This window comes from Lepidochelys kempii, chromosome 2 (assembly GCF_965140285.1).
Source record: "Lepidochelys kempii isolate rLepKem1 chromosome 2, rLepKem1.hap1, whole genome shotgun sequence".
Taxonomy (NCBI): Eukaryota; Metazoa; Chordata; order Testudines; family Cheloniidae; genus Lepidochelys; species Lepidochelys kempii.
Genome location: NC_136381.1, coordinates 20,659,593 through 20,669,944, shown reverse-complemented (window position 1 = coordinate 20,669,944; position 10,352 = coordinate 20,659,593). Strand labels below are relative to the sequence as shown.

Below are 10,352 nucleotides of genomic sequence, written 5' to 3'. Positions count from 1 at the left end.
TCAGCATCAATGACTGACTTTTAGTTCAGGTTTAGGATAGCAACCAAGAGAGAGAATAAATGTGAAGGGCCCCAGATACCTCATTGTGACTCAGGGAATCCAACTGTTAAACATGATATAAGCAAATGAAGAAGCACACCCAAAGACTCCAGGAAAGAGACACCAAACTGTTCTGTAACATTCTGTATCTGAACTTAAACAGAAAATAGCAGCTGGGCTGTGGCTGCCCCTGCAGCTGGTTGGGAGACCCCTCTACTTTTAAAGGAGCACTGCACAGAAGACAAAATGAAAGTTGGCACTGGGGGCAAAGTAGCTTTTCACACTCCCTATTCTGGCTTGTTGTAAGTTATGGCAGCACTCTCCCCAATGCTGATGAAAGGAGGACATTTTGTTTATCCAGTAACATGCTGAGACCACTGCATGCAGCTAGAATACCAATCGTTATCCTTTTTGCTGAAAGCAGCTAACAGGAGGCCTTTCTGAAACCTTAGCATGGGGTTGGCAACCTTTGGCACACAGCCCATCAGGGTAAGCCACTGGCAGGCCTCCATATGTTTTGTTTACGTTGACTGTCCGCAGGCACGGCCCCCCTGCAGATCCCAGTGGCCGCAGTTCGCTGTTCCCAGCCAATGGGAGTTGCGGGAAGTGGCAGCCAGCATGTCCCTGCAGCCCGTACTGCTTTCTGCAGCTCCCATTGGCTGGGAACAGCGAACTATGAGTCTATGTCCACACTACCGTGGTAAATTGACCTAAGTTACGCAACTCCAGCTACATGAATAATGTAGCTGGAGTCTATGTAGGTTAAGTCAATTTACTGTAGTGTCTACACCATGCTGGGTTGACAGGAGACACTCTCACGTTGACTTACTTTACTCCTCTCATTCCTGGTGAAGTACTGGGGTCGACTGGAGAGTGCTCTGCCATCGATTAACAGGTCTTCACTTGTCCCACTAAATCAACCCCCGGTGCACTGACCGCCGGAGCGTCGATCCCATGGTAGTCTAGACATAGCCTGAGCCTAAAATAGTGAACTGCTGTTACAGTGTATCCATGGTATCTAAGTAAGGTTGCCAACCCTCCAGGATTGGGCTGGAGGCTCCAGGAATTAAAGATTAATCTTTAATTAAAGATTCTGTCATGTGATTAAATTGGCAACCCTATATCAAAGGCCCTTCTTTAGTGGCACTATAGCTTAGTGGGTAGGCTGCTAGAGTAGGATGCCAGAAGTCTGGGTTCTATTCTCAGCTTTTATATTAACTTGCTCTGTGACTCTTTTGTCTATTAGATTACAAGGTTTTGGGGGCAAGGATGTCTCTTGCTATATGTATGTACAGTGCCTAGTACAAAGGGGTCCCTGTCTCAATATATTTAGCTCTATAAATTGAAGCTTAAGGGATGACTTGATTGCAGACTATAAGTATTTACATGGGGAACAAATACTTGATAATGGGCTCTTCAGTCTAGTAGAGAAAGATATAACACAGACCAATAACCGAAAGTCGAAACTAGACAAATTCAGATGGAAATAAGGCATCATTTTTAATAGTGAGAGTAATTAACCATTGTTCCAATGTACCAGCTGCAGTGAGGGATTCTTCATAACTGATGATTTTTAAATCAAGTGTGGATGTTTTTCTAAGTGAACTGGTCTAGGAATTATTTTGGGGAAGTTCTATGGCCTGCTATATACAAGAGGGCAGAATAGATTAATAGAATAGAATAGATTAGAATAGAATAAATGGTCCCTTCTGGCTTTGGATCTGACTCATTTGGGATCTCTAGGCAATATTGCAATACAAATAATATACTTAAGAAGAGCAACTGTGTGTGTGGAAAAGTAATCATGGCCTTCAATGTGCCTAGAAAAGCTTTGTCCTCACTAAGCTGGTAATATTTTTATTATTATATTATCGCAAAGCATCTTAGCCCTGGTCTACACTAGGACTTTAGGTCGAATTTAGCAACGTTAAATCGATTTAAACCTGCACCCGTCCACACAGTGAAGCCCTTTATTTCGACTTAAAGGGCCCTTAAAATCGATTTCCTTACTCCACCCCTGACAAGTGGATTAGCGCTTAAATCGACGTTCCCGGCTCGAATTTGGGGTACTGTGGACACAATTCGATGGTATTGGCCTCCGGGAGCTATCCCAGAGTGCTCCATTCTGACCGCTCTGGACAGCACTCTCAACTCAGATGCACTGGCCAGGTAGACAGGAAAAGAACCGCAAACTTTTGACTCTCATTTCCTGTTTGGCCAGCGTGGCAAGCTGCAGGTGACCATGCAGAGCTCATCAGCACAGGTGACCATGATGGAGTCCCAGAATCGCAAAAGAGCTCCAGCATGGACCGAACGGGAGGTACGGGATCTGATCGCTGTTTGGGGAGAGGAATCCGTGCTATCAGAACTCCGTTCCAGTTTTCGAAATGCCAAAACCTTTGTGAAAATCTCCCAGGGCATGAAGGACAGAGGCCATAACAGGGACCCGAAGCAGTGCCGCGTGAAACTGAAGGAGCTGAGGCAAGCCTACCAGAAAACCAGAGAGGCGAACAGCCGCTCTGGGTCAGAGCCCCAAACATGCCGCTTCTATGATGAGCTGCATGCCATTTTAGGGGGTTCAGCCACCACTACCCCAGCCGTGTTGTTTGACTCCTTCAATGGAGATGGAGGCAATACGGAAGCAGGTTTTGGGGACGAAGAAGATGATGAGGAGGAGGAGGTTGTAGATAGCTCACAGCAAGCAAGCGGAGAAACCGGTTTTCCCGACAGCCAGGAACTGTTTCTCACCCTAGACCTGGAGCCAGTACCCCGCGAACCCACCCAAGGCTGCCTCCTGGACCCAGCAGGCGGAGAAGGGACCTCTGGTGAGTGTACCTTTTAAAATGCTATACATGGTTTAAAAGCAAGCATGTGAAAGAATTACTTTGCCCTGGCATTTGCGGTTCTCCTAGATGTAGTCCTAAAGCCTTTGCAAAAGGTTTCTGGGGAGGGCAGCCTTATTTCGTCCTTCATGGTAGGACACTTTACCACTCCAGGCCAGTAACACATACTCGGGAATCACTGTAGAACAAAGCATTGCAGTGTATGTTTGCTGGCATTCAACCAAAATCCGTTCTTTATCTCTCTGTGTTATCCTCAGGAGAGTGAGATATAATTCATGGTCACCTGGTTGAAATAGAGTGCTTTTCTTCAGGGACACTCAGAGGTGCCCGTTCCTGCTGGGCTGTTTGCCTGTGGCTGAACAGAAATGTTCCCCGCTGTTAGCCACAGGGAGGGGGGAAGGTTGAGGGGGTAGTCACGCGGTGGGAGGAGGCAAAATGCGACCTTGTAACGAAAGCACATGTGCTATGTATGTAATGTTAACAGCAAGGTTTACCCTGAAAGAGTGTAGCGACTGTTTTATAAAATGTGTCTTTTTAAATACCGCTGTCCCTTTTTTTTCCTCCACCAGCTGCATGTGTTTCAATGATCACAGGATCTTCTCCTTCCCAGAGGCTAGTGAAGCTTAGAAAGAAAAAAAAACGCACTCGCGATGAAATGTTCTCCGAGCTCATGCTGTCCTCCCACACTGACAGAGCACAGACGAATGCGTGGAGGCAAATAATGTCAGAGTGCAGGAAAGCACAAAATGACCGGGAGGAGAGGTGGAGGGCTGAAGAGAGTAAGTGGCGGGCTGAAGAGAGTAAGTGGCGGGCTGAAGACAGGGCTGAAGCTCAAATGTGGCGGCAGCGTGATGAGAGGAGGCAGGATTCAATGCTGAGGCTGCTGCAGGACCAAACCAGAATGCTCCAGTGTATGGTTGAGCTGCAGCAAAGGCAGCTGGAGCACAGACTGCCACTGCTGCCCCTCTGTAACCAACCGCCCTCCTCCCCAAGTTCCATAGCCTCCACACCCAGACGCCCAAGAACGCGGTGGGGGGGCCTCCGGCCAACCAGCCACTCCACCACAGAGGATTGCCCAAAAAAAAGAAGGCTGTCATTCAATAAATTTTAAAGTTGTAAACTTTTAAAGTGCTGTGCTTAAAGTGCTGTGTGGCATTTTCCTTCCCTCCTCCACCACCCCTCCTGGGATACCTTGGTAGTCATCTCCCTATTTGTGTGATGAATGAATAACGAATGCATGACTGTGAAGCAGCAATGACTTTATTGCCTCTGCAAGCGGTGATTAAAGGGAGGAGGGGCGGGTGGTTAGCTTACAGGGAAGTAGAGTGAACCAAGGGGCGGGGGGTTTCATCAAGGAGAAACAAACAGAACTTTCACACCGTAGCCTGGCCAGTCATGAAACTGGTTTTCAAAGCTTCTCTGATGCGTACCGCGCCCTCCTGTGCTCTTCTAACCGCCCTGGTGTCTGGCTGCGCGTAACCAGCAGCTAGGCGATTTGCCTCAGCCTCCCACCCCGCCATAAACGTCTCCCCCTTACTCTCACAGATATTGTGGAGCACACAGCAAGCAGTAATAACAGTGGGAATATTGGTTTCGCTGAGGTCTAAGCGAGTCAGTAAACTGCGCCAGCGTGCCTTTAAACGTCCAAATGCACATTCTACCACCATTCTGCACTTGCTCAGCCTGTAGTTGAACAGCTCCTGACTACTGTCCAGGCTGCCTGTGTACGGCTTCATGAGCCATGGCATTAAGGGGTAGGCTGGGTCCCCAAGGATACATATAGGCATTTCAACATCCCCAACAGTTATTTTCTGGTCTGGGAATAAAGTCCCTTCCTGCAGCTTTTGAAACAGACCAGAGTTCCTGAAGATGCGAGCATCATGGACCTTTCCCGGCCATCCCACGTTGATGTTGGTGAAACGTCCCTTGTGATCCACCAGAGCTTGCAGCACTATCGAAAAGTACCCCTTGCGGTTTATGTACTCGGCGGCTTGGTGCTCCGGTGCCAAGATAGGGATATGGGTTCCGTCTATAGCCCCACCACAGTTAGGGAATCCCATTGCAGCAAAGCCATCCACTATGACCTGCACATTTCCCAGGGTCACTACCCTTGATATCAGCAGATCTTTGATTGCGTGAGCTACTTGCATCACAGCAGCCCCCACAGTAGATTTGCCCACTCCAAATTGATTCCCAACTGACCGGTAGCTGTCTGGCATTGCAAGCTTCCACAGGGCTATCGCCACTCGCTTCTCAACTGTGAGGGCTGCTCTCATCCTGGTATTCATGCGCTTCAGGGCAGGGGAAAGCAAGTCACAAAGTTCCATGAAAGTGCCCTTACGCATGCGAAAGTTTCGCAGCCACTGGGAATCGTCCCAGACCTGCAACACTATGCGGTCCCACCATTAGCACCATTGCATGCATTGGCAGGGCCCATGCTTTCAGAGAAAGTGTCCATGTCCTGATCACTCACGGGACCGCGCTGACGTCGCCTCCTCGCCCGGTATCGCGTTGCCATGTTCTGGTGCTGCATATACTGCTGGATAATGCGTGTGGTGGTTGATGTGCTCCTAATTGCCAAAATGAGCTCAGCGGCCTCCATGCTTGCCTTGGTATGGCGTCCGCACAGAAAAAAGGCGCGGAACGATTGTCTGCCGTTGCTCTGACGGAGGGAGGGGCGACTGACGACACGGCTTACAGGGTTGGCTTCAGGGAGCTAAAATCAACAAAGGGTGTGCCTGTACATCAAGGAGTATTTCAGGCAGGACTGCACGGAGGGTTCCAATAAGAAATGGTGCACCTAAGTTATCGTTGTTATTGGAACAAGGAGGTTAGTCTGGCCTCTGATTGATACATGGCTAGATTTACCTCGCTGCACCTTCTCTGTGAGTGACTGCAGTGTGATCTAGACAGGGGAGGAGGAAAATGAGTACAAAACAAATCTGGTCTATTTCTTGTTCTGACCCACTCCATCTATCTTTTACATCTTTGGCTGGCAGCAGACAGTGCAGAAGGACTGCATGCCATCCACATCTCATGGCTGCTTGGCAGAAGATGGTACAGTACGACTGCTAGCCATCTTCATCTCTTGCCTGCCTGGCATAAGATGGTACAATACGACTGCTAGCAATCCTCATCTCTTGCCTGCCTGGCAGAAGATGGTACAGTACGACTGCTAGCAGTCCGTATCGCCTGCCCGCTCACCATAAGACGGTTCAATAGGACTGCAGGACTAAAGAGAATGACCTGGTCAAGTCACTCCAAATTTAGTCCCTGCGCCCATGTCTGCCCAGGCGCTCCCAGCCGACGTGGCCAGGAGCACCTCGGACACGACGAGGACGACTACCAATCGTATTGCACCGTCTGCTGCCAGAAGGCAATGGGTTGCTGCTACTGTGCAGCAAAGCCGTACCGCGTCTGCCAGCACCCAGGAGACATAGGGTGACGGTTACCTGAGCTGGCTCCATGCTTGCCGTGGTATGGTGTCTGCACAGGTAACTCATGAAAAAAGGCGCGAAACGATTGTCTGCCCTTGCTTTCACGGAGGGAGGGAGGGAACGGGGGCCTGACGACACGTACCCAGAACCACCCGCAACAATGTTTTAGCCCCATCAGAGTGCTCCATTGTGAATGCTCTGGACAGCACTCTCAGATGCCCGATTGTTTGCCATTGCTCTGACGCTGGGAGGGGCGCTTACAGGGTTGGCTTCAGGGAGCTAAAATCAACAAAGGGGGTGGCTTTACATCAAGGAGTATTTCAGGCAGGACTTCACGGAGGGTTCCAATAAGAAATGGTGCACCTAAGTTATTGTCCTTATTGGAACAAGAAGGTTAGCCTGGCCTCTGATTGATACATGGCTAGATTTACCTCGCTGCACCTTCTCTGTAAGTGACTGCAGTGTGATCTAGAAGAATGAGTCCCCTAGACAGGGGAGGGGGGGAAGCAAATCTGGTCTATTTCTTGTTTTGATCCACTCCATCTATCTTTTACATCTTTGGCTGGCAGCAGACGGTGCAGAAGGACTGCATGCCATCCACATCTCATGGCTGCTCGGCAGAAGATGGTACAGTACGACTGCTAGCAGTCCATATCGCCTGCCCGCTCACCATAAGACGGTTCAATAGGACTGACTGCAGGACTAAAGAGAATGACCTGCTCAAGTCACTCCAAATTTAGTCCCTGCGCCCATGTCTGCCCAGGCGCTCCTGATCGACCTCACAGAGGCGACCAGGAGCACCTCAGACATGACGATGATGGCTACCAGTCGTACTGTACCGTCTGCTGCCACAAGGCAAGGGGTTGCTGCTACTGTGTAGCAATGCCGTACCGCGTCTGCCAGCACCCAGGAGACATAGGGTGACGGTTACCTGAGCGGGCTCCATGCTTGCCATGGTATGGCGTCTGCACAGGTAACTCAGGAAAAAAGGCGCGAAATGATTGTCTGCCCTTGCTTTCACGGGGGGAGGGAGGGAACGGGGGCCTGACGATATGTACCCAGAACCACCCGTGACAATGTTTTAGCCCCTTCAGGCATTGGGATATCAACCCAGAATTCCAATGGGCAGTGGAGACTGCGGGAACTGTGGGATAGCTACCCACAGTGCAACGCTCCGGAAGTCGACGCTTGCCTCGGTACTGTGGAAGCGCTCCGCCGAGTTAATGCACTTAATGCACTTAGAGCATTTTCTGTGGGGACACACACACTCGAATATATAAAACCGATTTCTAAAAAAACGACTTCTATAAATTCGACCTAATTTCGTAGTGTAGACATACCCTTAGGACCTCTTTGACATGAAGTGTGCTCAGCAAGCACATTATTGTTAGGGCTAGGATTCTCTCTTGCATGCTATGTAAACCAGTAAAAATAAAATATTTCAATCTGTTTAAAATGTATATTGCTTTTATTTTAAAGCAGCTCGAGATTGAATGCCCCTAGAATGCTCTAAAAAACAGCTAATAGGAAGCCCCACAATTTACTTCCTTTTATTTTCATTCTTGTTTTATGCTGTGCTGGACAGTGTCTTATTTATGTGCCATTCATGAACCTGTCCTCAGAGGTACATTAAATGATTAAGTAACTGCCCACGACCTATTCAGAAAAACTTGTGAATCAAGAGATTAGTTACATATGATCAAAATTTTACTTTGACTCTTCAGGAATTAAAGGGCCTCTTGTTTCAATAAACAAATTAATAAACACATAAAAATTACAACCCTGCAGAGACTAATCTGAGGACCACTTTAATTTAGGACTATATTTTCTGAAATAAAAGATGGATGATCCCTGTCATTGAGGCGTGATCTTGCTACAAATGAAGTCAGTTGTCTTTGTGGCCCTAGTCAATTCCCTTTGGCTTGGACAGGGCAGGATTGAAATCCTGAATTCGCACCCCTCCACACACACCAAAAACAATATACTTAGTTTTTGATGAAAACTGATTTTTTTGCACCATTTCCATTCATTTGGAAAGGCATTTTCCTTCAAAGATATGTTTAACCAGAAAATGTTCTGTCATCTGTACATTGGCCTGTGATGCACGCTAATACCCATTTCACTATAAAACAGTCATCACATATAGCACAGTGAGCAAAGCAACAGTCATGAATAAATTCTGCCCTGGATGTTCATGCATGGGGCTTCCATTAACCTCCAAGAGGAACTGTGTGGGTAGCTGCTGCTGTGTAAGGTGTGCGAAGTGGTGACCGAGGTCAAAAGATGTCCTTCTCTGTTGGAAGGCAGGGATCTGGCGGCTCAGCAAGGCAGAGAGCTTCAGACTGCAACTAAGAGCAGCTTCTGAATTTCTGTGATGTCAAGTAAGAATTCAGTAAAGTAACTGCCAAATACAAGCTCTTCTGGTTTTAATTAAAAGAACACCACAAGAACAGCATGTGGGCATCCAAAAGCTTACATTGATTATATGGAAGGGATGATATACAGTGCCCTGGTCTATGCTATGAACTTATGTCAGCATAACTAAGTCACTCAGGGCCACCGTACAACCCTGAGCGATGCAGTTATGCTGACTGAACTCCCGGTGTAGACAGCACTATGTCAACAGGAAGGCTTCTACCATCGACATAGCTACTGCCTCTTTGGGAGCTGGATTAAGTAGGCTGATGGGAGAAGTTCTCCTGTCGGTGTAGGTAGCATCTTCACTCTGCGTTACAGCTGTACCCGTACAGAGTTGTAAGCCTAGATGAGTATATGCAAGTGTTTCTTATTTAAGACAAAGATCCTCATGCCCCATAGCCTGATGTGAGAGCTCTTCTCCTGCTACTGTCCTACCCTGGAATCTGGTACTAATGAGGGCCCTGATACTAATGAGACTCCCAGCTCTGACAGAACAGGTGAGGAATCCTAGGCAGCTGTCCCACTCCATGGGTGTTCCTCCTCTCCCCCCTCCCATCCCGGTACAATGAGCCCAATTTGCCAGAAGATTTTCTTGTCTCCCACCTCATAGAGCAAGTGGCCTGAAATGGCCTTCCAACTCCTTGCCCATTCCACACCCACCTGTGTAGCTGCAGCTCCATGCTGCAAAAGTCCTTTGGGCAGAAATTTCATTTCCCCTCCTGCCAGACCAATCATTTTGTGCCCTGCTAATAACTATATGTGACATTCCCCTGGTGTTATCTGGACTGGTGATCTGCTAGGACACTCCAGTTTTCGACTCTGGGAGCCAGCCTTACCCTGCTCTGCTGTGAGAACCCCCACTCCCGGGCTGTTCACGCACAGCCTCTGGCATGTAAGCTGCTCCCAGCTACGTGAGCGATGCATTTTTGGCCAGCTGCTGCTTGGATTGTGCAACCGAATGACACTAGCCAATATCTCTGGTCCCAGACACAACCCTAGGAACCTCCATCGTGCAGTGTCCAGTTATGCCCGCTGGACGCTGCAAGCTTATATGAGTTCATCAATTTAACAAAGAAATTGATATGTACCAGGCTTGTTATCCCAAGGGGTGTCTCTGACACGCTTCAAACCAAATGCACTGCTTCAGGTAGAATAAACAAACAAATGTATTAACTACAAAAGATAGATATAAAGTGATTATAAGTCAAAGCACAACAAGTCAGATTTGGTCAAATGAAATAAAAGCAAAACGCATTCTAAGATGATCTGGACTCCAGGACCGGCTCTAGGCACCAGCAAAGCAAGCACGTGCTTGGGGCGGCACAATTCCAGGGGTGGCACAATCTGGCGGCACAATTTTTTTTTTGCTTGGGCAATTGCGCTCTCGGAGCTTGGGGCGGCAAATTTTTCGCTTGGGGTGGCAAAAAACCTAGAGCCGGCCCTGCTTGGCACTTCCAGTTCCCTTAGAAACTTAGGTGCTTCTCACGACAGGCTGGCTAGTTGCCCTTCAGCCAGGCTGTCCCCTTTGATAAGCGCTTCAGTTGCTTGGTGGTGGTGTCTGTAGATGAAAGGGGCAGAGAGAGAGCATGGCAAATGTTTCTCCCTTATATCATGT

The 10,352-nt window shown here is 48.3% G+C and overlaps 1 protein-coding gene across 1 annotated transcript; it reads left to right on the top strand.

Moving 5' to 3' along the window:
• Positions 1 to 2,137: 2,137 nt before the first annotated feature.
• On the top strand, positions 2,138 to 4,084 carry LOC140905747 (uncharacterized). The gene is made up of 2 exons (XM_073329147.2): positions 2,138 to 2,864; positions 3,452 to 4,084. The coding sequence occupies exons 1-2, from the start codon at positions 2,282 to 2,284 to the stop codon at positions 3,991 to 3,993; spliced, it is 1,125 nt and encodes a 374-aa protein (XP_073185248.1). The 5' UTR covers positions 2,138 to 2,281; the 3' UTR covers positions 3,994 to 4,084.
• Positions 4,085 to 10,352: the final 6,268 nt, after the last annotated feature.

Excerpts from the sequence above, each read along its gene's own strand:
- LOC140905747 (XM_073329147.2), top strand. The coding sequence starts at position 2,282 with ATGCAGAGCTCATCAGCACAGGTGACCATGATGGAGTCCCAGAATCGC. Across the intron at positions 2,865-3,451 it reads AGGCGGAGAAGGGACCTCTG|CTGCATGTGTTTCAATGATC; the intron begins GTGAGTGTACCT and ends TTCCTCCACCAG.